The sequence below is a fragment of the Hyperoodon ampullatus genome, assembly GCF_949752795.1.
Source record: "Hyperoodon ampullatus genome assembly, chromosome: 12".
Lineage (NCBI taxonomy): Eukaryota > Metazoa > Chordata > Mammalia > Artiodactyla > Ziphiidae > Hyperoodon > Hyperoodon ampullatus.
Window position 1 is genome coordinate 71,635,692 of NC_136925.1, and position 27,188 is coordinate 71,662,879.

General features: G+C 33.2%; 1 protein-coding gene across 5 annotated transcripts in view; it reads left to right on the plus strand.

Annotated features, from left to right (window-relative positions):
• Positions 1 to 27,188, plus strand: part of STXBP5 (syntaxin binding protein 5) — a gene marked incomplete at its 5' end in the record, with an annotated part of 160,535 nt that overhangs the window by 111,610 nt on the left and 21,737 nt on the right. For 2 of the 5 annotated variants that reach the window (XM_079716847.1, XM_079716850.1), the window contains 4 exons: positions 401 to 466; positions 17,013 to 17,063; positions 22,691 to 22,930; positions 26,612 to 26,981. In XM_079716847.1, coding sequence (XP_079572973.1) covers positions 401 to 466; positions 17,013 to 17,063; positions 22,691 to 22,930; positions 26,612 to 26,981 — 727 coding nt within the window. Of the gene's footprint in view, positions 1 to 400; positions 467 to 5,148; positions 5,209 to 5,310; positions 5,359 to 17,012; positions 17,064 to 22,690; positions 22,931 to 26,611; positions 26,982 to 27,188 lie in introns of all 5 variants that reach the window. The other 3 variants (XM_079716848.1, XM_079716849.1, XM_079716851.1) reach the window with 3 other exon arrangements.

The window sequence follows — 27,188 nt, forward strand, 5'->3', positions numbered from 1 at the left end:
ACCACTTTGAGGTTTGAGTTGAGAGTCCTTATGATGTAAAAATCACCAAATTTATTACCAAGTATTTATTCTCCTTCAAGTGAAATCCAATAAGAAGTATGTCATATGCCCTCAAATTGCCGACTTTAAACAAAATCCTGTGTTATATCTAATGTCCCTGAAAAATAGCAAATTATCTCTTTTGGAAATTGTTTCTTATTTGTTTAACTGATGACTGCTGTGTTAGTTTGAGGTGTTTTAATATCAGAATACTCCTATATTCTGATTTCAAAACTAATGAGCATAGTATCAATGCCAGTGTAGTCTGCTAGCCTGCTGGGTTTTTTTTTTTTTTTAATAGGAGGTAAAACTGCACTTACATAAACTTGTGGTATGATTTGGTTTTGTTTTTGTTTTTTAGCAGGTCTGTGCGATATTAGTGAAGGGACTGTAGTCCCAGAAGATCGCTGCAAATCTCCAACTTCTGGTAATTTGCTTTTTATTTTATTAATAATTATAATTCTACAAAAGATACAGCTTGTCAAATTTTTATAGATAAGCGTTTAAAACACACCTACAGGGAACTTTTGTGCCACATATTTATTCTTAAAATCATAACTGTATTCTTTGCATTCTCATTAAGTGAAAGAAATGCATTAGATAAAAATCTACAGCTATTACCTGTTAAGAGTCGTGTAACTGTTTACCTAGCTTTCTAATATTTACACTTTTTTGGGAAAATGTATTTTACTTCTTACCATTGGATCGAAGGTTTCATCATCTGCAGTTTTGTCTTTGCTCTCAGCATGCCTGGAGTCATCTGGTAGAATAGTGCTCTAATCCATGAATAATGTTCACCTAAATGTTATGAAAGATTTTTAACACTTATTATCTAATGGTGACTGTGGACAGTTAGAATAATTGTAGACTAGTTACATTTGTTTTTGTTTTTGATCAAAGTAATATGAGATACAATTTTATAGCTGTATTAAAGCATTTGTCCTTTCTTATCCGTATATTAGTCATATGTAACCTATGTATATATTAATATTTCAGAATAACATTACTTTTTGGGTCTCCTTACAATTAAGAGGATCCTGAATTCACTATTTTTTTAGTGGATTGAAACTTTGCTAAAATTTAATAAGGTTAACTTCATAATTTTAACTGATGTATTTATTAAATCATTCTGGCTGGGAATTTTCATCAGCTTTCTACTGGAAAGATTGTTCTTAACATAAAGTAACACTGTTCTTAGACAGATTTTGATCCTTGTGTAGGTAGTTCTACATCAGAAATAATTTTAAGAATGGGAAAAATTGAGAGGTGCATTTTACTTTACTCCCTCATATTTCAGTTTACCATTCTGTTAGATCTAGGACCAATAGAACTTTTGTGAGGTTTTCTTTTTAAAATTGCATTTTCCTGATATTGCTCAGGTTAATCATTTCTTTTCTTAAAATATATGCACCTTCTGGTTTTCTTAATATTCAAATTTCATATTTAAGTACACTCATTACACCAATAAAACATATGGAATACAGGAATCACTCATATCATTAGCACCTAATATTAAGGCTGAACGTTGGTAGAATAACATTGAATGAATAATATGGAGCAATACGTACTTCCCATCTCACAGGACTAGAGTTATTTCTGAATATGATTTAGAATTATAATATCTCTTAATTATTACTGTTCTTCCTCCAACCATATACAGTACTGTTCTGATGTTCTCACCTTCTCTAAAGGCCATATGAATGCACTTGTCAATATGTTAAGACTATAAGCCACATTTGATAACTTGGACATTTGATATATTGTCTTTCAATATATTAAATGACTATCAAATGTGTTTTAACAAGATTCAGCCCAAATAAATTAATACTCCTTTTCACCCTAAGTCAGAATTTCAATAGGTGTATATTTCTAGCAATTTGGAATAACCCAACAAGAGGTAATTATAGATAAATATGTAAGTACACTTCAGTATAACTATTCAATAGGTAAGTATAAAAAATGCATACTGGTAAAAACCCTCCAGGTTCTCTCTTGTACCAGAGAAACTCAGACATCATTCAACGTTTTCAAATATACTGTGCTCTTTGGTTCACATGAAAAGAAAATATAGTTTTAACGTGCAGAAATATGTATGACACCAGGCATCCTTTTAGGTGAGTTTGAAATGCAAAGTAAAAATTGTGACCTCAGAAATCATTGATAAATCACAAATTCTCATCTTTAGATATAACCTCTTAGTTTATTTAGGTTAGTCTTTGATTATGCTCTGAAAGAGTGAAGAGTTGTATTCATTCATGCATATCAGAAAAGACTGCTTTTACAAAAAACAGACCACACTTTGGTAGACAATAGTTGTACCTAAAACATGTTTCATATACCAGGAGATGGATGTCCGTCATGCATAAGTACTAAGAACTACCATAGAAACTAAAATAAAGCTCTGGAAATAGTTATTAGAAAACAACGTTTGTGTGTATGAGAGAAGAAATGTATAAAAACTGGGTTGGGAGTTGAACTGAATTCCTAATAAATACTAAGAAGAGGACCTCTATTATAAAAATGAAAAGTAGCCATATGCCCTTTATCAAAACCAATATGTTCATTTGAAATAATACGTATAATTGAAGAGAAACTTTTCTGAAAAGCTTTTAAAGCCCGTAATCAAGATTTGTGATCTGAACAGTTTAGCCAACTAATATCAAAGCTCTATTCAAAAATCATCCTGAGGGCTTCCCTGGTGGCGCAGTGGTCGAGAGTCCGCCTGCCGATGCAGGGGATGCGGGTTCGTGCCCCGGTTTGGGAAGATCCCACATGCCGCGGAGCGGCTAGGCCCGTGAGCCAGGGCCGCTGAGCCTGCGCGTCCGGAGCCTGTGCTCCTCAATGGGAGAGGCCACAACAGTGAGAGGCCCGCATACTGCAAAAAAAAAAAAAAAAAAAAAAAAATCATCCTGAGAAAATCCAAGTTATGAATATAGTTTTCCCTTTCCATTTATCTTTAAATAAACCAACAGTCTCTCTGAAATAGAAAATTAATTCTGCCATCCTGAATTAACATAGAAAATTATTTCTGCCATCTTCATTTGATCTTTATTTCAAAGAACTCAGATTGCTTCACTGAGCACTTCTCTAATGTTGGGATATATTTTAGTGCCGCATCCAAAATTTATGTGTGCGTGTGTGTGTGTGTATGTATGTATGTATGTGTATGTATATATACATTTCAAATTGAAGAAAACCCAAGGCTACGTACCATGAGATGGTGCCCTCAGGAGTTTCTGTGTACCCTAGAAAAAGACAAAAGCTGTATGTATTTTCTGTGTTTATTTAATCTAAATTTAAAAATATATTAAAGTAGGAAATGCTAAAAACATTTTTGGAACCTTTTCATGAGCTGTCACAGAAGTTATGACAACTGGTAGTAGGCATTTTCAGTTCGGGAAAAAATATATCTGCTTCTTTTATTCACATTTATGGATTATGTTGCCTATTTTTATGTTAGAAATACGGGACATTTTCATAATTTTATATTCGTGTTCAGATATGCTACCTTGCTATTAGTCTGATATGAAATATATCAAATAAAACAAGTGTTAATAAATATTTGTACATCCATGTGGTTATGTAGTATCAGAGATGAATAATATTTTAAAGCATATGTAACATCTTCTCATAACCATTATCTTCTTTAAATCTGAATTATATTATGTGAAAAAGGAGTGTACCCTATTTCTATTCCTGAAAATGTTGCTGAGCTCAGTGTTACTTATGTGATATTTTTTGATGTAGGATTTATGAGGATCTATAAATGCTATTTAGCAAAAATAACATAGTTTTAAAAGGTCAATTTTTATAAGACTGTTTTAGAAGTAATTGGATCCTGCCAATGTTGACAGGCTTTACTTGGTCTGAGAAGATACTTCAAGGATGTTTTCCACCTGGCCACAGAAAGAAAGTACGATTTTGTGGGGGAAGGTCAAATTTTGACCTTATTTATGAAGGCTCAGCAGTTTCACTGGGATAAAAAAGAAACAGCATAGAAAAATCATTTTATTTACTTCCAGTTATGTTCTAGATAGTCACTTCTAGCAGAAAAGCTTTATTCGTTCAGCAAATGTTTACTTAGAGATTCCTACATGAAGAACACTCCACTGAGTCCAAAAGAGATGCAAATATCAATCACATAGGGTCCCAGCTTCTCAATTCAGTTCAGTGGGAAAGGTCAGGTGTATGTAAACTTAAAATATAAGGCATTAAGTGATTAACATCATAAGAGAAGTAACAGGTGAACTTTTACAGGAATTCAAAGAAGGGGAGGTGATTTTTACCTGGAGAGATGGTGAAAATTTTATTGGGTGAGATATCATTTGAAATGTGTTATAAAGATAGGTAGTTTGACTCTAATAATAAAGTCAACTAGAATACTACTTAGGATTCCCTTTATAATAAAAAGTTTGTGTTAGAAATTAAAGAAATACAATGAAAATTAGGAACATCTTTTTAAGGAAAAAGGACTAAAATCTTAATTATAAAAATATTAGATAAACATTGAAAGTCACAGTTGAAATAAAATATTTCTTACCTCATTAAATTTAAGTAAATATTTGAACATATCTAAAATTATAAATATCATCCTCAGTATTTTAAAGACCTCTATGGTACTAGTAGAATTTATATATGATTTTAAAGTTTGTATCTAGAAAGCTAACTCTAAAATAAACTTTACCAGTATAGTACTTATACAGGACTCTAAGTGCTACTAGATAAACCTTATTTGGTTAACTAATTTCAAGAATTTTTACATTTTCTTTCAGAAACAGATAACTCCTTATATTTTTCTTTATCTGTTCTCTAACTTATAATATATACCAAGATTTTGCCAAATGGTTGTAACTGACGGAAAAATTATTATACATTAGGGTTAATATTTATATATACTAGAGATTGGTCAATGAAAGATAATGCACTACGGATTGCTGTTCTTACTGTAATATTATAAGAATTATTATTAACTATATACATGATATTTTCTTCTGGCCAGTAGTATGGGAACTTGTTTTAGGGGTTACCAGATTTGTACTTTTCCCTGTGACAGCTCAGTGTTTGTGACTGACTATGTGCCTGTTCCTTCCATTGTCTTCATTTGTGTAGGTTCTTCATCACCACACAATTCAGATGATCAACAAAAAGTGAATAATTTTATAGAAAAGGGTATAGTATCTTTATTTTACAGTATTTTCTTTTAATTACATTTAATTCATATAGTTTACTTTGAATAGATTTTGACATTTTGTATCAAAATATTATTTTCAGTGAAGATCAAAAGCAGAAAGTTTTCCAAGATGGTAGCCAGTGATATAGGTAGGAAAGAGACATTTCTATTTTGTTTCTAATCCTTGCTATTTGCAATGCTAACTCAATACCAGAAAATTATCTAATGCATTGCATTTTGTATATATTAATTTGTTATTCCTATGCTAAACAATCATCTCCTGGGCTGTGTTTCTTCTAAACTCATTGGGGCAATAATTATTAAAAATCAGTTAAACTGGGGTTGCAGTTCTTCCTCTGACTTAACAGTGTGAATTGTTCTATTAATTTTTATTTTTGCTTTATTTTAAAATAAAGCAGGGTTCAATTTATGCCATACATAGCAGTTTTATACTTCAAAGTTTTGACATTTTTTTCTTTATAGTTTTATTTGTATTTTTGCCTACCTGTCTTCTATCCTCACATTATCCAGACTCCAGATTTCAAGGAAGTGGTTCTTTAAAATATTGACTTCTAGTCCATAATCTGTACTACCCTTGGGTTAAATGGGAATTTTCTACAACTCCTTCCCCCCAAGTAAAACTGAGTGATACTTTGAAATTAATTACTCAGCCCAAGGTTTTCAAAGTTTCAAACTGGGGGATAAAATATATAATTAAACTTTAGGGACATAATTAAACTAGGGTTTTTTAGTCATAAAAATTTGAATTTTGTCTGAAGATTTTTACAAGCCTGAGAAACACCATTTTACTAAAAGAGAATACATTTAATCTTTGATGTAAATCCAAAAATTTTATTACACTGTTAACATATTACTTATTTCCCCTGAAACTCCCACCATATATTCATTGAATTGTATTAAATTAGATGAATTTCTAGGCAACTGGAATAGATTTACATCTTTTCAACTGATAAAGTTTAATATGTGGTAAATTTCTAAAATTCTTAGAAGTAGCATCCATATTGTTTGCATGTTGTAAATTGAACCCTGTTTAGTCATATTAACATTGGCAGAATTTTAGCACCTCTGGTCATTTTTTGAATAATGTGGTTTATTCTTGGGCAAAGGGCTCTTCATTTATGGAGTATCGATTATTTATCTCTTTGTATTTGTGGTACCTTAGTGAATCATTTGGTAACATTTAAATCACTTTCATTATCTACGAGCACTACTGCATAATTCTTTTTCAACCAATTTCCTTTTTAGTATATACTATCTTAATAGTACTTTAGAGGTTCTTTTACTGTCATGTAATGTAAAAAGTTAGAAGGGACTTTTCTACCTATAATTTATCAAAGAACTTGTAGAATTTAATTACCTAGGAATTTTACCTTGCATGAAAGTTACTTTGTACATAATTAAATTTTTCAAATAATTTATCTGTTTGATTTTCAATCCTGGGGTTATGTTTGCTTTGTTAAATGTTTTGACTCACTTTCCTTTTTTTCTGTGTTATGAATAGAATATGTAACATAGAATATCTGGGTGTGATTATTTGAAAGACTTTAATAAATTTCTTAGGATTGAGAACATTATTGGAAGGATAGTTCTTTGGTAACATAAAAAAGAAAGCAAGAATGTTATCAGAAAGTTTTTTTGTCATGCCACTTTCTGTAGTTATATTTTTTGGGAAACATTAACTTTATTCAACTTTTCAAATTTATGTTAGCTATACAGTTATAAATAATTATTTTTCATCTCCAGAAACCACTGTTATATCTCCTATTTTATATATAATTTTAATTGTTTTCAGTTGGAATCTTTCAGTATTTTTTTTGAAGTATAATTGACTTACAATATTATAATAGGTTCAGGTGTACAACATAGTGATTCAGTATTTTTATACATTACCTACCATACAAAGTTATAGTATTTGTGACTGTATTCCCTGTGCTATACATTACATCCCTGTGACTGACTTACTTTATTACTGGTAGTTTTTTAATTCCAACATATATCCCAAGGTATATAGAAGGCAAGCTTACTTCTCAATTTTTTCTTCATTCAGATGGAGACTATGCCATTTTAGATTGTAAAGTTTTTTCAGTTTAAAACAAAAAACAAAAAAAAACACAGTTTATCCCCCTACATTAGTGTCTGGTTTCATAATAAGACTTAGCATAAAATATGCTACTGAAAAACATATAAAATGTCAATGAAACATTGGGAAAAAATTCATAACATCTCCTAAAGACTTCTCTTTTTTTCTATCAGTACTTAAATCTTAATAGTATCAAATGTGCTACGACTCCTTGAGCGTTCTGACCTCACTATGTTCCCTATCGTCCAATCCCATACTTGCTCTAAAGGATCCTGAACCTCATAAAATTATCACCTTGTTCTTCCTCAATCTACAGACATTTATTGCTTTAGCTTAGGCAGTTATGCTGTGGCCTAATAAGGGAAGGCATAAGAATTAAGCCTCGAACCTCCAAGATCGTCACTGGTGAAAGAACGACCTTATGTGGAAGGCTGACAGAATGTATTGGCTCTGAAGTTTTGTCCCTAAGTTTCAATTACACTTTGAAAGTAACTGCTGCTTGTGTCATATCGGAGAGGACGGGGCCAGGGGGTGTACAGGAGGTCATTCTCACTTTAACAATCTGACCCAACCGTGGAAAAATCAACTGTTTTTTGCTGCCTGACAGTACAGCTGAAATAGCTGAAACGGTAACAATTTTTTTAAAAAATATACTTAACAATTACAATTTTCCTAGCACACTGTAGCAACCATTTATAAATATTTTTTTGTTATTTAATCCACTCAGTAACCTCAGTTAGCTACTTACTGTTATTTCCCTGTTTCACAGATGAGGACACTAAGAGTTAAAGAGTATGTAGAGTATCTGTTGGTTACACAGCTAGCAAATGTCGGAGCCATGATTTATAGTGAGCTTGTCCAACTCCACTGTTTGTCCTCTTCAACAATATCCTGTATTACCTCTTAAGAAGATTTACTGAAGGCTGTAAGGATTCAAACACAAATCTGCTGTGTGATTTGAAACTAGATAATCTGGCTCTGACCCTGTTCTATCTACATGGTAACCTGGAAAAAAGGTGGCTCATGTTAAATTCTGTCCAAGCACTAGGTTATGGGGGCCATCATGTACCCATCACGCAAATATAATATACAGTGCCTGGAAGTCTACCTTCCTCAAAGAGCAGACTCAAGTGAAAGTAACTAGAGTGGGCAGTAGGGTTCCCGAACCCATCTACCCAAAGCCTGGCTTCACTGTTTGTTTCCTGACGACAGCTAGCTCAGGTAAACGATACTGACAATGACTTCATTGTTCGTGCATAAGAATAGCAGCCTAAAAAGACATAACTTTAGCCTTGTGAATTTAACAGTAAAAATATAGCATAGTATAATGCAACTGCAGCATCCCTATGCATGTAATACACATATAGTGATTTGTTTTGCCTGTTCATACCTTATGAATAATTTTTGTTGGTAAAATCTTAATGGCCAACATTTCCAAAATCAATAACTTTCCTGTAGTTAGTTAGCAATTTCTGTAAATCATTTCGAAAATAAGACTGCTTATCAATTTTTTATTCATTATTTATATTTTATAAATATATATATTTTATATATATATGTTATAAATATGTTTCAGAAATATATAAAGCTTTTCATTATTCTAAGTTTATATAAAAATAGTCCTAAAATATGTATCTTTGTTAAAGTATTAAACAAATTTTTCATGATATACTTATGAATAAAATATGGTCCAGATGTTAGCATTGTTTGGTAGATCTTGAAATTACACAATTAAACTTCTCTAAAGATCATCCTATTTCATTATGAGTCTATTTCAGTCTGAAAGTAGATTTCTAGCTGGATTCTATAGTCTACAACCCTGCCCATGCCCCATTTTATTACTAATTTTCATATAGAAGGAATGATTATCAAATTGATTACATGAAACTGTGAGGGGGAAATAATACTGGAGATGAAAGAATAAAGATTCAAAAGTATGGTGACTTAATTAGTGCTGTGCCAAAACAAACAGAATAATTGGGGTGTAGTTACTTTACAGTGCTGTGCTAGCTTCTGCTGCACAGCGAAGCGAATCAGCCATACGTATATATGTATCCCCTCTTTTCTGGATTTCCTTCCCATTTAGGTCATCAGAGAGCGTTAAGTAGAGTTCCCTGTGCTATACAGCAGGTTCTCATTAGTTATCTGTTTTATACATAGTAGTGTATATATGTCAATCCCAATCTCCCAATTCATCCCACCCCAGTAGCTCTATTTAATGAACACCTCCTAAGTTCTAGATATTATACTAGATATTTGTCATATGATATTTATTAATATAGGAAAGATAATACCTCCAGGGCCCTTTTCATGTCTCAAAATTCTGAATTAACAGTTACTTGGGGAATAATTAATTTTCTTTCTTAGCAAAAACTGAAGTAATTTTTGAAGTCTACTTAAATGAAGATAATGTCCAAGTGCTGTTTTCATGAGTTCTCCTATACATGAGTCCCAATGATTCCTTTTTTATATTAAAGCATTCTAACAGACTTAAATCTGTTCTGAACTATTATATGCTAAATCACTAACTTATTAAATCCTACAGTTTTAAAGCAGCTCAAGCCCCTTTATTTTTCAAGAAAAGAATTTGAGCCTATCCAAAAAGAAACGAAATTGAGCTATTTGTAATGAGGTGGATAGACCTAGAGTCTGTCATACAGAGTGAAGTAAGTCAAAAAGAGAAAGACAAATACCATATGCTAACACATATATATGGAATTTAAGGGGAAAAAATGTCATGAAGAACCTAGGGGTAAGACAGGAATAAAGACACAGACCTACTAGAGAATGGACTTGAGGATATGGGGAGGGGGAAGGGTAAGCTGTGACAAAGCGAGAGAGAGACATGGACATATATACACTACCAAACGTAAGGTAGATAGCTAGTGGGAAGCAGCTGCATAGCACAGGGAGATGAGCTCCGTGCTTTGGGACCGCCTGGAGGGGTGGGATAGGGAGGGTGGGAGGGAGGGAGACGCAAGAGGGAAGAGATATGGGAACATATGTATATGTATAACTGATTCACTTTGTTATAAAGCAGAAACTAACACACCATTGTAAAGCAATTATACTCCAATAAAGATGTAAAAAAAAAAAAAAAAGAAAAACAAAGTAATATCCCATGATCATGACTTAGTCAAGATCCGAATCCCGGTCTGTTGACTATACACTGTAGCATGTCCCTGCTCTTATAGTGTATGGTCTCTTCTTGTGCTGTCTTCCCAATTCTTTTATATTTACAACTCGAAAAATAAGTTCTCAGAGGTTTATTTGGAGTTGGCCATATGAATTTGAAAAGGTATGTATGAAATTAAGTAGAATTTTAAGTTTTAAAATTATTCTAATTCATTATAAAACAAATTAGTACTGATATTTCTAGTTTATATTCCCCAATATTCAACCCAAAATGTGGCTGCTACATCTATAGAAGTTCATCTTTACATTTAATCCACAATGTGGCTACTGAAAGAACAGAAGTTCATCTTGAAAGAGAAGATGAGTCAAGTGTGCAGTAGTACCATTTTTACAGGTAACTTTAATATTTTCCACTTTGAAAAAAGTGTATTACTTACTCTTAATTGTCAAGAATGAAATTTCACAGACAGGTACTTTAAAACCATTATACAGTAGGAATTCCTCTAAGTGAATTCTTTTTTCTTTTTCAGGATGACTGAAGTCTGAAGAGTATGGCATATTGTGTACTCAAACTCTAATTCTATTTCTTAGTGTATTTTCTGTCAAATTTCATAATAAAATCTGCTCAGCAAAAGTCTGTTTGTGTTTTATTACCAGTACTTACTGTATATGCGTCTCTCTATAGAATCTAGAAGGATATGCAGTGATCTTTCTAGAAATAACTTGCTGTTTGCTTCCTAACATAAAGAAAATTAGTCCAAATTAAAGTTACGTTACTGAAATAGTTTTTCGTCAACTATCGTTTGAACAGAACTATTGATGTGGCAATTTATTTTCTGTCATTACTTATTGTATTTGTTTGCTAGAGTTGCCGTAGGAAAATACTGCAAACTGGGTCGCTTAAGCAATAGAAATTTACTTTCTCTAGAATAGTTCTAGAGGCTAGAAGTCCAAGATCAAGGCATTGACAGGTTTTTATTTTTCCTTCTGAGGCCTCTCTCCTTGGTTTACAGATGGTTGCCTTCTTTCTGTGTGCTCACATAGTCTGTTCTTCTAGGCACGTGCACCCCTAGTGTGTCTGTGTATCCAGATTTCTTCTTCTTACATGTACCAATCAGATTGGATGAGCACCCACACTTAGTGGCCTCATTTCAACTTAATCGCCTCTTTAAAGGTCCTATCTCCAAATAGGTCGTATTCTGAGTTAGTAAGGGTTAGGGCTTCAACATATGAATTCGGGGGGAATAATTCAGCATGCAGCACTTATTATGTTAAGCTTATGTAATACCTTCTATGGGAAATGCTTTGAGATGTTTTTAATTATGGTGATATCCTAGACGTTAAGTTTTATGAGTTTGTGGAAAGTACGTAGAGACAGGAAAAATAATGAAGACAAAAGCTCTAGGAGTTCAAGAATTAAGAGAACTTGTAATAGCCAGATCTTTACCAGACAGGTATTATTATCTCTTTAAAGTTTCTCCTTCATCTTAGGTAATGGATAAGTGTTTTGTATTTCCAAAAGTTGTCCTTTTGATTAATAAGCCTATATTTAATTTGTCCTCTTTTTTCTCTCTATTTCATTTCGTGAAGAAATTCAACTTCTTTTTAAAAATTCCAATAACAGTTTTTGTTTATTTATATTTTCATTCATTGCCATGTTTATTGAACATACACATTAAGTGCTAGACACATGCATAGGTGCAGTAATTTGCAAAATAAATTCTGTTCCCAAATTCATAGAATTTATATTCTAGGATGGGAGGTAGAAACTGACATTATTCGTTCAAATGACTATTAAAATAGTGTGTGATAGGAGAGTTTCTACTTCTTGGTCCCACTTTCCCCCTTGGATTGCTTGCTCTATCCTACAAGCTGATTTTTAGTCTTTTTTTTTATTCTGATTGCTTTTATTTAATATGCATACATTTCGACATTACCCATGAAAAGAGTTGCATTGGATCTCTGCAGGTGAGAAAAGTGATATTGTCACTTTATTCTAACTATTGAACTGCTCTCGATGTAAACAAAGATCCATTTGCTTTTTTGGCATCTTCTTCATACTGTCATAATAAGAAGTCATTTTACCTTTTATTGTTGGTACATTGTTTAATATAAAAGTCATAGTTCTGTTTTCCTTTAAAAAACCTTCCTTAGAAAAATAAGATGTGCAACACAGTGGGTAGAAAAGCTAAAGGAAAATTTCAAAGCATCTGTTTAATTTCAGAGAAGCAGTAAGAAACTCTATAATTGAGAAACTTTGCTTTGCAAAGAACTAAAAAGCATCAACCGTGACGAAACTGTCGTCTATGGTATAATGGCCCAAGCAGTCCCCTTGCCTTAAGATTTGCTTCTCTTGAACATCATGCATCTTTCCTTGGTGTTGAAACTACCATTGCAGACATGATTGTTGTGATTAAGTGTAACTTCATTATTCTTTACAATCAAACGCAGCTCTTTACTGCTTATTCAGCCAGCCAGCTTGATCTTCTCATTCAGGTTTATAAGAAGAGAGAGCAAAGACTCAGGTTAACAGCCTCCCGAGATCCATCTCTGACTCCAGTTTTCTTCAGACCGAAGAAACTTCTTTACTGTCATTCCCATTGTTTCTGCTGTGGACGAAGGCATAGAAAAAGAGAGCTATTTTATAGTTTCTAGTGACAGAGGATTTCAAAGCAAGGAAGATACTGGGTACCAGGGCAAGAGTTGAAGAATACACAGATAAAGAAGAGAAAAACAGGCAATTTGCCTTCCAAGAACTCATTCAGATCATATGTTTTCAGTTTGAAAACCTCAGTGGAAGCTGAGTAACTTCAAAGCACGAGCAGAAGTTTCTTTTTCAGTGTGATGAAATCAGGTGACAAGGTAATTGTGTTGGGAAGTGCTTCTGAGACTCCTGAGGAGTAAAAATATGAGCTTCAGAAAATGCTGGATAAAGTCTGCAACTGCTTCCTCACACAATTACAACCAGAGTACAGTTTATAAGCCAGGAGGACTAACTAGAGGTTCTCCAGAAGTGGATCTGCCTCTCCTGGACCTGCCACCAAGGAGGTTGATTAAACAGACCGGAAAACAAGGATATTCCTCTGAAGTAGTCACAAAAACTGAAAGATAGAAACATTTAGCCTAAATTTCAACTTTAGACCTTGGGTTTGGAACTTAGCGTCTCACAGAAGACAACAGTAAAACTAGTCAAACTACATGAGGCTCTTATTTCCAGGCATTGAGCAGTCCAGGACTGTCACCCTCAAGAGAGAAAAAACATGAGGTGAAACACAGTTCTCTGCCAGAGAATACTTTTCCTGTTGCAGTGCAGAGTGATTAGAACCCAAGTGGAGTTGCAGTCTCATTAAGCTAAGGAGGAAGAAATTGCAGTTCTGGGCTTCTAAAGTGACTGGAATTTGTGAGGGAGGGCACTAGAGAAGAAGGAACTGCTTCAAGGGGGATTCCTAGAAGTCCCTGTGGAGATTCAATGCAGGTCCTTGCCTTAGAGCTGGGCCACATACAAGCTGGTCAAGACTTCAGTAGGCCTACTTAACAACCACCTGCTGTGAGGCTGAGAGCTGGCCAGTGATATCAGAGGTCATGCGATGCTGGGAGTAGACGTAGTGAGACCTTGCTGAGCACCTCATTCATTCTGTTTATATCCCAGCAAGGCCACTCTTGAAGAGTAAGGATCAGTTCTTAGCATAAGAGCCATACCCTAGAACAAAGTTCTAACTGAAATTGACCCACCCTAACAAAGAATAAAACCCAGCTTGTTATCCACCAGTAATTTAACTGCATGGCAGAACAAAACTCAACACCAGTTAAGGTTGATGGTATAATCCAGGCTTCTTTCAACATATTATCTACTATTTAGTCAAAACATATGTCCACATTCAATCAAAAGTTCCTAGACAAGTGAAATAAAAATTCAAAATCATGAGAAAATATTACCCATAATTAAGAATTTAAAAAATCAGTAGAAACAGACTATAAGATGACCTAGATGTTGAAATTAGCAGCCAAGAGTTTTAAAGCAGCTGCTATAATATTATATGTTCAGGTACTGAAATGGGAACATGGTCATAGTGAGTGAACAGATGGAGAATATCAGCAGAGAAAATTTTATAACAAAGTGAAATACTAGTACTGAAAAGTTCAGTACCTGAAACTATGTGATCAGTTCATCAGATGGGTTTAGTATCACTAGATGGAGACTACAGAAGAAAGGGCTATGGAACCTGAAGGCATAAATATAAATTACACAGGAAATGCCAAGGAATTAAATCTTTTCCCCCCTCCACCGCTTCCTCATAAAAATATCTTATAAATTACTCAGGTTTATTTCACTTCTTATGTTTAGATATAGAACTTAGTTTTTGAAATGAACTTAAAAAGAGGTTGAGCTTATAGTTATGCATGCCATTCTATATTTATATCCTAAAAGTTTTCTCCATTTTCTTGTTTTAGTTAATTGGAATATTACCATAGAATTAGAATAAAGAAATATTGGGTTGTTTACAAGTATATTAATAGCTCATCTGTGTAACATTTTACAGTTTATGAAAAAGTCATTTTGTTTATTAATAAATAATAACTAATGTTTATCAAGTCCACACTGTGTGTAAGGTATTATGCCTAGTGTTTTGCTTATGTCATTTTATATAATCTTCACAACTATGAAATTGTCATTAATATCTATTCCCATTTTACAGATGAGGAAATTTAAGGTTTAGAGAGGCAAAGTGATTGGCCTAAGGTCACACACCTAGTAGTTGGTTGAATTAGATATAGACTCATATTTGGTCTGATTCCAAATCCAGTCCTAACCACCACTTCCACATTGTACAAACTAGATGTTGAAGCTTCTTCAAGAAATGTTTGCTGTGGACTTATTGTATCTACGTACTGGGTTTGATGAATTAGTCTTGTTCCCTATCCTGAAGTTGCTTTTAGTCTAGGGACCTTGATGCTCTCTGTGTTCCACATAACAGCAGCATCAGCATCTCCTGGGAGCCTGTTAGAAGTGCAAGAATCTGATATCACAAGATACCCAGGTGACTGGTGTGCACATTCAAGATTTATAAGCACTTGATTAAGTTTCAGAATAACTTAATCAAATCAGAGTAGCAGGATCTAGAGAAGCATCCACATCATCTGATTCTGAAAGAGTATCTTTAGACTGTACCTGACTGATTTTTCTCCTTCAGATATTGTATAGATATTATTTATCAGTCTATGTACATTGTACCTTTGATATTTGGTGAAAACCTCTGAATTCTTTCAAAAGTTTAATATTGCATTTTAAAAAACATTTTGAGAGGGGTATACTATCTTCTAGGTTTAAGAGAATTGGATATTAAATACAAGAGCAGCTATTTATATGAGATCAACCAACCATAGATTTGGCTATTTTCGTTTTCTATTACTTTTTATCTTTTAACTGAGATTGATTAAGTCTTTGTGAAAATGGGATAAGACTGATTCATATATTTGACCCATTGTTGTTATTTTTTAAAGGATGCTAATTAGATTAATGAAGCTTAGAAATAAATACTTGATTTCCCCCTATCCCTTCCCAGTTTGCCTAATGCCTCTTTCCTAACACTGGATTTGTCATTTTTTTAGATGTGGAAGTTATGTACTATGACTGGATTTCTCTTTGTTTACATGGCGCCCTTATGGACTAGCAGGGTCTGTTCTTTAAATATCTCCTAACAGTCCAAAATTTAACCCAGTATACACATTCATGTATTAACAAACAAATGCTTTTTCAAAATTTCACATAGGAAGCACTATTCTGTTACGCATGCACTGCCACTAACATAATAGATGTAGTTAAACACCTCCTAACTTTAAATCACTTCCTAGATTTAGGCAATGACTGATTTTCAGGATGGAAAGTGAATTTCAGTAGGTTTTTACATAGGCTTTTGTATTATTCTAATCCAAAATAGAAATATCTGTAGTTTATATTTTTGTAAATACTCTAATTTTAGACTGAGCATGACTTTGGTTTTTTGTTTTTCACTAAAATGTAAATTGAGTTGACATATATGAAGAAATGGATGAGCCAAATATTTTTGTGAAGTAATCAAATACTTCAATTTGATTGTAGATATAGGATGTCCTATATTCAAGAGATTAACTTAAAAAAGAATGAGCCTGAGAGCTGTGAATACAAGGAGCTGGAAAGATTTTATTGTATCACATACCCAAATTCAGTCTTATGCCTCTATTGTCCTTATCTGCAACACCTTCTTTCTGAGCAATGATTTTGCTTCCTTAGAAAAGCCTAACCCTTTTTTGTGAGCCTAAGAAATACTTAACAGTTAGAATTTAAAAGGCCTCCTTGAAGTGAGAGCTTCAAGCACTCAAAGATGTTACAATCAAGTAAGTACAAACTTTTTAAAAAGTTGAAAATAAGATTTACTTTCCACCCATAACATTATTAATCATATCTTAATTATCTTAGCATCTAGACCTAGTAAGAAAAATATTCACTCCTGTCTTGAAGAGCAGTTGGTATGAATAAGCATGAATCAGATATTCTTCAGAACTTTAAAAATGCATTTTATTTTTCAGCAAAAATGTCAAGGAAGTTAAGCTTGCCTACTGACCTAAAGCCTGACTTAGGTAAGTAAAAGAAATAAATGAAAATACATAGTAGTTAAACTCTCTTTAATGGGGAGGCAAGGAAATCAGGAGATTTAAAATGACCATAGACTAGATTTTCATTGAAAATCAAGTTTAAAATGATTAAGTGTTTAAGGATTAATAGCCTTCAGGATGCTCTCTGTAAATTGTAAAGGATAATTATAATATAAATTTAAGCAAATCAAAATAATATATTTCCTCAGCCCTCTCATACTTTATCTAAACAAAATTTAGTGTAAGATCAAAATATGTGTGATTTTAGATTAATTTCTATTAACCGCCTGAAAACTTATTTTCAACTTTATTATTTATAAACTTATTTTATGAGAATTTAATATTTTCAAAATAAATGACTAGTTTTCTGTATTACAGTGAATCTCGTATCAAGAATCATTATTACTTTTTGATGATAATAAGGTGGAAAATATATCTTTTTCTGTAGCACTCTCTATGCAACCTATCCTTAGGAAAGCAGAGTGAATATATTCACACATTCCTCCTGCTTTACATCCAGCTCCAAAACAGCTCCCTGATATCCCAGGATAGGGACAAATGACATTTCAATAAAGACAAAAATAAGATTCCATGTAGTAAATATAAAGCAGGATTTCCATTTTAATTTTAGAATTTCTATTGCCTTTAAGTGGATAAGAAGTATGACTGCATACGGATGATTTCACCCATGTTTGTCTTAGAAACAACTAGATTTTCTCCTTTTTATTTGCTCACCCACCTCATCTTCTCACTGTTAATTCTCTAGATTCCTTGACTATCTTCTTAGGCATAATACAGACTTAGGTATTGGTCCATTTCACTTTACTGATTTTAGCATTTCCAAATCATAGTCTTATCTCAGTTATACTGATAGCATGTTATTATGAGTGAGTAGGCATAATATCTCCCACTGTCATCAGTGAAAGGTTCCATTCCTGAACATAGGAAAAACAGTTTAGTAGAACCCTGTAATACCCCTGCTGTTAAGAGAGCCAGAAATAAATTCTAGAATGTTGGATAACGTATGTTTTGAGAAGAGCATAGTTCCCTTCACTATAAAAATGAAAGATGCCATTTGAACCCACGTGTATCTGAGGCTACCCTTAGGCATTTTTTTCCCCAAAAAGAGGATCCAGAGTTTTCATCAGACTCTCGAAGATGCCGATGATTTCAGTAACACTGAATACTACCACTAAAAATGGTTTTATGTCTTTTAGTACCTAAAAATCTGATGAGAAAACACATGTAGAAGTACTTTTTAAATTAGTAAAAATAGGATGTCAGTTACTTTTTAAAAGAATATTCACACTTATGAATTATTTAAGTAATTTAATCAAAGTGTGTGCTGTGTGCTTTTATAGATCATCTTTATTCAGTTTATCTTTTACTTTATTCAGTTTATCTTTTACTTGTGTGCCCGTGTATCTCAATGCCCTAAGCTAATTATAACTTTGATTAATATTAATATAATAATATATTATTATATATAATATATATATAATTAATATAATTAATATTGAAACAATACCCATGTTGCCTCAATAATTTCCCCTTAAGTCATTGTGCTACTGAACTATTTTTTGATAGAGATTCTTAGCTGGTAATTCTTTTACATTGGCCAGAGAGTCAACGGGGAAAAACAACTATTATCCATAGGCTCAAACTGCCAAATGTTGCTAAAGTAGCTGAGCTGTTGGACTTTCCTGCAGCTGTGGAAGCTTCTGTGAATAGAATTCACTTTTGTTTATAGGGGAATTATGCAACATTGTACTTTCACCATAGCTTCACCCTAGATTCCATGGCCCACAACTCAGGAATCATGGGCGATATTGTTAGACTGCTGATGTCACTTTTCAAGTGTCAAGAACAGGAGGCAAAATATCAAACTGTTATGTATCTTTATGTGAGTAAGTATTTTGTCCTAATTTTTACCCTGACCAAATTTACCTCTTGGCATTATGTTTTGATTGGGGGATATAAAATTTTGTTGCATAAGGCTCTATGTGACAGGAGAGTGTGATGTACACAGGTGGAATGTTCTAGGCATCCAGAGAATAACAGGAAAGCAATGATTTTATGACATGGTTGTATCACTAGAGCTGGATGAAGGCATTAATGACAATTTTTTTCTGAGTTTAGATTGGCCAGAAAGACCACATGTTCCAGTTTTGTTTGTTTTTTTTTAATCTAAACACTGAACTTTAATGCTCAATAATAATTAGAACACTCCACTCGTATGATATTGGCGATATGACTGACCCCATGTTTATCTGGAGTTGCCTAACAGATGTTTTAGACTTGAACATGGGCACAAATCCAAACTCTTCCATTAACTAGCTTTCTCAGTCATTTAACCTGTCTGAGCCTCTACTTTATTATTTGTTAAATTATGGTGATAATACTTTTCAGGGTTATTATATAGATTCAATAAAATGATAAATGTAAAGTTTATGATGGTATGAAGCACATGGTAGGCCCTACTTAGTGGTAGCTATTTCATTTCTGCTCTTATTAGTAGAATGAAAATGAAAATTTCTATTCCATTTGTTAAGCTTGCCCAATTTCTAAAATTTAAGCCACAAAGACCCACAACATCTAACTTAAGAGCAGTCAGTTGTAGTTACAATTCTTGAACTGCTGAAGATTCTAACTTGTTTTCAGACAGTTCTACACAGATAAAATAAGCAACCTAATTCTCTAAGTTCAGAATTGATTCTGATTCAGTTCATTTTCCCATATTGATCTAGCCATAGGAGTTTCTCTGTAATCTAATTTTTATAGAGAAGTCATATAATAAAAACACAGTTGCAGGCCTTCCCTGGTGGCTCAGTGGTTGAGAGTCCACCTGCCAATGCAGGGGACACGGGTTCGTGCCCCGGTCTGGGAAGATCCCACATGCCGTGGAGCTGCTGGGCCCGTGAGCCATGGCCGCTGAGCCTGCGCGTCCGGAGCCTGTGCTCCGCAACGGGAGAGGCCACAACAGTGAGAGGCCCACGCACCGCAAAAACAAACAAACAAAAAAAAAACACAGTTGCAGTTTATGAATTTTATATAGTTAAATTAGTCTATTAAATTAAAATAATGTTTACTTGGCCTGTGAATTAACATTTGAAGTATAGATAGTTGTGAATCACCTATTGTAATTTTAATAGATAACAGTAAAGGTTTTCATACAGCTTAATTTATATTGAAATTTATAATATTAAATTTTCTGGTATCATTGATTTTCATTTTTATCACTAGGTCACAACTGATAATATAGGTGAATATGTCTGTTCATCTTGTTATGTGTATGTCTTATCAAAGTAACAAATATTTTTATCATTGGAAAATAAATTTTAAATTTCTGTTTTTTTACTAAAATAACTTTGGGAACATAAAGAGTTAACATTTGGAATCAATATCATATCACAAACTCATCCAGTAATGAGCTATTGCTTATAGAAATTTGTTTTATTTACATTAAGTAGTTCTTTTCTACTGTGTCATAATCTGTAACAGGAAGCACAATCTCAGGCAAAAGAAAAGCATTTTTAGAAACTATAGTTAGAAATAACCCATGCTGTTGTCATAACTAGTGGCTTTATTGTTTTCAGAGGCTAACTGTAATCAAAATTATGTTGTATATAATTATTGTTTGGGAGAATTTTTTTTAATCTATGAATCTAAATTTGATTACAAGAAGCTTTTGGGGGGTATAAGTAGGATTCAATTATGCCTTTTTTATTCAGTAAAATACAACTTAGAAGACTTGAACGTGTTTTTCATTTTTCACAACATTATGAAGTCATTTCTTTCACAATAGCATTGGAAACATGTGATTTGAGGAATGACTTATTAGATGTGAACAGCAGAAGCTACTGGAAATTTTAATATATCCCAGTGGTGTAGCAGAAACACATTGCTTTAGATACTTCGAACTGTAGGTCTGTCTTCAGCAAGTATATGTTGAATACCTTCATATGCAAGGCACTATGCCAAATTCTGCAGGGCATCAAAAGGAGAGAGCCCTTGTTCTCAAGAAATTTACAGTCACATTAGAACAAGGCCTAAGACAAGTCAGAAATAACTACAGAACAAATGTACTATTCATGCCAGGGGGGAGATAAAAAGCTATCAAGATTCAAAAGAGAAAAACTGTGTATGGTTTTAGGAATCAGGATAAACTTCATGAGGATGACAGTACTTGAGATGGAGAATAAACACCATCTAGATAGGTAGAGAAAAGGCAAGGGCACGAATCAGAAAGAAAATTACAAGCAAAAAAGTAGGTAAGCTCCAGGTATGTTTGGAGAACATTGAATGGCTCGGTTTATTTCCCACAGTGAACTGAAGCAGAGCAGCACTCTGGCAGATAGGGCCGGGAGGGTAAGTTGAGATATCTTGTGGAGTCTTAAAAACCTGAGTAAAAGTATAAGAGGAACTGTTGTGGATTTTTAAGATAGAGGTGATAGAATTAAAATTGTACCTTGTAAAATTTAGTTGAGTTGTGATAGAACAGTGACAGTGAAGGTGGGGAGATCTCTTGGGAATTGTAGTCTAGATGAATGGTGATAAAGGCCTGAACATAGGGTGATGGAAGTTGATTAGTAGTGGAAAGAAGGAAACAGAAACATTAGAATAGCGTAGGACTTGGCATCCCATCAGAGACGTGTAGGTAAAGTGAAAGGGAAGAACCGAAATTGGGACTCATTTCAAGTATTGTTTCCCTAGGAGAACAGGGGTGTCATTAATTTAAGTAGTGCCATTAGAAGAATTTAGAGCCTTGGGTAAATTATGTATTTTGATTTTTGCCTAGTGAGACATAATGGGAAAAATATTTTATAAGCCTTTGGAAATGCATTCCAAGAGAAAAGAGGCCAGGGCTTGAAACAGACTTGAGATTGGCCACAGAGAAGGTAGCTGAAGACAAGAGAGGGTTTATTAGTATAATTTACAAGTATCCCTGTCATTACAGACAGAGCCGGGTAAAGGGAATATACCTGGCATCAAATTAAGTATGAGCCAGATACCAGTTGTACAGTTTAATGAAAAATGCCTTAGATGAGCGTTGGTTACAATTAAAATCGCATTTTTTAAAAAAAGCTAAATTTTTATGGATTAAGGCTTTCATATGGACAGCTTTGAAGGAAGAAAGCCCATCATACAATAAATTTGAAGGTAGAATCAGAGTACTTATAAAAGCATTTTTTTAACGTAGAAAATTGAAAATACCCACTTTCCTGATTCTACCTAATCATGAATTATATTACCAAAGAAAGAAACAGCACCATGAGAAAGGGTAGTAAGGGCTAAGATTGGAAAAGCAGCCAGGATACTAACAGAGAGCTGCACCAAAACCACAGAGATCGTACATCCAAAAACTCACTGGGATAACCTCAGCTCAGTTCTGAGAAGTGTGGATTTGTCCCTCTGTGTTTCAAATACAAGCAAAGGAAAAAATTGTTAGCATGAAAATAAATTGTTTTTCTTTTAAATTAAAAGAAACTTAAAATTAAATATGCTGTAGATTTTATCTTTTTGCAGATTAACTATTTGGCAAAACTTATACCAAGCAAAAAACATGATATTTTATAACTTGAGCAATCTCACAACATTTTAAATCATTTCAGATATAAAAGATAATTCCTTCAGCCGATCACGGAGTTCAAGTGTAACCAGCATTGATAAAGAATCCCGAGAAGCAATCTCTGCTCTTCATTTCTGTGAAACTTTTACTCGAAAGGCAGATTCAGCCCCCTCCCCATGTTTGTGGGTTGGTACTACATTGGGAACAGTGCTTGTCATTGCACTGAACCTTCCCCCAGGAGGAGAGCAAAGACTTCTTCAGCCAGTAATTGTGTCTCCAAGTGGTATGTATGCTCTGGTGCTATACTTCTATTGAAGGTTTGCTTTAGTATAATTTAATAGAAGCCTTTGCTTTTCATTTTTGAATCAATCTAAGTCTAAATGGGGATAGTTATAGTCTTATGGGGTTTTTTTTTGTTTTTTTTTGTTGTTGTTGTTAATATAAGCTATTTTATTGCGTATTTAAAACCAGTGATGCATATAATAAACATGCTCTATCTTTCTTTTACCCTAACTCCATCTCTGATTTATATGTTACTTCAGACTGGTTACAAAATTAATATTATGAGAGGTGATTTAAGTACTTGTAAGGAATTTGTTCCACAGATGTTCAAGCCCCTTAGACTACACATATATCTTCATCCTAAGCTAAAATTATTAAGGACTTCAATATGGTAAGGACTCCAAAAGCTTCATGGATAGACCATTCCTTCTTGAATCTTACCAAGCTCTTGAACTCTTTCTTATATTAACAGAAACATGGCCTTTTTTCCCCTTTTACCCATTGTTTCAGAACTTTTGCTAGGGTTCAAAATACACTACTTTAGAAAGGAATCTGCTGTTGATTCCTTGAAAGCAGATGAAATATTTATTTTCCTTCCAAATAATACCTGTTTTTCAATAGCCCTTAAGTTATCTGTATATTTAAATATTTCAGCAATAATTATCAGTTATTATGCATAGTGCTAACAGAGGGAAGACTAAATTAGGTTGCAAAAAGTATTTATTTCTGGTCTGCATGGCTGACAAATAGTAAAATTTTCTTAAGGAATTTTGCAGTAGAGAAGCAAAGCTCCATGCAGATCTGAATTGTAGATCCATACAATTGTAGATCCATCTCCTTGTAGATCCATACAAGGGATGTCACTGAGTTCACCATTTTAAATTTTCCATTCAAAAATGTATTGTAAAATACATCTTACAGCAAACAAATCTTAACTAGACGTTTATTATATTCATCTCTCCTCTAAACATTTAAGGAAATGTGATATTGTGACGTGTCCCACTTGGACAAGAAGCTGGTATAATCCAGTAGGATTAGGAATAGGAATATAGATCCTACAGCCCAAGGTTAATATTTTACTTTTTTTTTCACTCTTTATTATTATTACTTTTTTTTTCTAAACAAAACAGCAATGAAAAAAGCTTAGCTTCATTCAAAAGAATGGCTCAGTTTTTCTTAGGCCTAACTAATCTGCATACAAAGTAAACCTAGGTTGAAAGAACATGAGATGAACCTGGCATTATGAACTAAGATGAAATATTATATATGTATACAATAATTTTACTTCATTTTTATTTTATTCCACCATTAGCAACTGCCTTACAATCCTTGAAAAGAAGAATTGACCTCATGTTCAAAGCTAAGAATTAGAATTACAACAATACCTTTTCCATAGAATCAATATGAGGATTTGTTAGGGGCGTTGTTTAAGACGCTGTTGAGTCCTTGACTGAATGTGGTATTAAATAAGGCCACAGCTTGCCAATTCTAATTGCCTCTTGCAGGTTAAGCAGTAATTGTCCACTTTGAAAAACTTGAAAGGTTCACATTTACCAAACTCAATTTACTTTTTGATGGAAATCTGAAGTAAATTGAAACTATCTCATTTTAAAATCCAATTTGAGTAGTTTTGCTTTGTTTTCCCAAAAAGAGCTTTCAATATATTATTCCATCTCGTGATTAGTCTTATGTTTTTAATTAAAGGAATACATGGAATAAGATTCCAGAATATCATTTACTTATACAGCCATTCAGGTTTTATATTTTTTTAATCCTAGGATCATGTCTAAAATGATTACTACATAACAAAATGAAAAAAAAAAAACCAACACTGTTGTTCTACTGCATTCTAGGATACCTCAGAATAATATGTTCTGTAAGCAAAAGGATGGTACATATTTAGGGAAAAAACAGAAAAGTATATTTTTAAACATTATACACTTGGCTATTTTTAATCTCTGTGAAGTCTTAAAATACATTAATTTTCTTCTTTGAAGAATTAGAAAAGGTGATTTAATTAAAAAAATTTTAAGAAGAAAAAATTTACAGTCTTCCTATATTGAAAATGAGATTGAATTTTATCACACGTATGTGGAATCTGATAGGTCTTGAAATAATTGAGAATTCTGGTTTCCGTTACTAATCTACGCTGATCTAGATAGAAAAAAACAAAAACAAAAACATGGTTTTGCTCACTAGTGTATTTCTTGTTTATATAGTACATTTTAACAATACTTAGAATTTAGAATTAAAATGTAATTATGATTTCTAGTTCTACCATTTCTGAACTACCTTTACATTAAAGGAACAGTTTGATTTACAAATTAGCAAACCATTTAAAATAATTAAATTGTCTACTTGCCAAACCTGGACAATAGACTAATGCCAGATGTAGCAAATGAATTGCAGGATGCCCAGTTAAATTGGACTTTAGATAACATATTTTTTAATATAAATATGTCCCATCTTTCTCTTTGGAAAAATAATGCAGAATTTGGGACACATTTATACTAAAAAAAAAAGTATTGATTGTATATCTGAAATCCAGATTTAACTGGGCATCCTTTATTTTATCTGGCCACCCTGCAATAGACAAAATATATAAATGTGAAGAGGAAAGGAAAATTTTGTCTTCTAAGAAAAATTGACAGAACACTGAGATCTCTTCCTCTTAGAAACAAAAGAATATAATATATGGATAATTTTTTGCAAACTATTTAATATAAGTTTAAAGTAATAAAATATGAAAAAAAATCCTCTAAAATAAGAACTGAAATGCTACATCGGTTCTATACCCTCCCTTCTATTGCTTTCCAAATCCTTAATAGTATCATTTAGCTTACTTAGAAATGAGCATAACTTATATTTACCTATTCAAGGATATGAAGGAAAGGGAGTCCCATTAATTAAAGTAAATCAAGAAATATAACTACTAATTTAAGACTGTAAGTTGACCAAAGCAATGTCTTGAGTGTATTTGACATTTACTGGTAAATAGTTTTTTTGAAGTAATGTTCAGAAATATGTGGAAACTTTTTTTTCTCATTGACCCTGTAGATCAGTTCTGTCCATTAAAAATGCAGTGTGAGCCACATATAGTATTCTAAATTTTCTAGTAGCCGTATTAAAAAAGTAAAAAAAAAAAAGTGAAATTAATTTTAGTAACATATTTCATTTAGCCCAGTCTATCCAAATACTATCATTTCAGCATGTAATCAGTATTTTTATATTATTGTGGTATTTTCTTGTAATTTTTTCTTTGTACTAAGCCTTCCTATGCAGCATGTATTTCACTCTTACAACATGCCACAATTTGGACCAGGCACACTTCAAGTGGCTGGTGGCTGCCATATTGGACCATGCAGCTCTAGATGCCATCTGCTTGCTCTCATACTCAATGGTAGTACACTTACCAGGTATGAGACCTAGTTCCAGACATCCTAGCGTTTATCTGTTTGGTAGCAGTTATAGTAGCACTTATTTATTTGGTAGCACTTACTGATATCTTTTTTCAGATTCAAATATCATGCTTGAAGTTTGAATCCTATCAGTGAGCCAGTGTACAATTTCGGTTCAGTATACATTCTACATATTTTTTAGTGTCTAGTATGTGTCAGAGTTGGAATAAACATATTTACTGTGGGATTAAAATATTTTTTATTTACTAAAATTACAATTTTAGGTACTATATTGAGGTTAAAAGGGGCAGTCCTGAGAATGGCATTCCTGGATTCCACAGGCTGCTTAATACCACCCGCATATGAATCCTGGAAAGAACACAATGTTCCTGAAGAGAAGGATGAAAAGGAGAAACTGAAAAAACGAAGACCTGTCTCTGTATCTCCCTCCTCTTCTCAGGAAATTAGTGAAAACCAGTATGCAGTGATATGTTCTGAAAAGCAAGCAAAAGTAATCTCACTGCCAACTCAGAACTGTGCTTATAAGCAGAACATTACAGAGACCTCATTCGTTCTTCGTGGAGATATTGTATCATTGAGTAACAGTATCTGCCTTGCCTGCTTCTGTGCCAATGGACACATTATGACTTTTAGGTAAGAGTTAGATTATTTTTTTTTAAACACAGATATAACATTTCCTCCCTCAACACGTAATGTTGCAGAATTATATTCAGTTTGAAAGAAAGGCTTTTATTTGTCTACAGTCTTATACACTGAGAATTTATTTTCATTCAGTTCATAGCGAACAAGTATGTGAGGAAAACAAATCAGTTTTATCTCCCACTGAGGTACACTAAATCA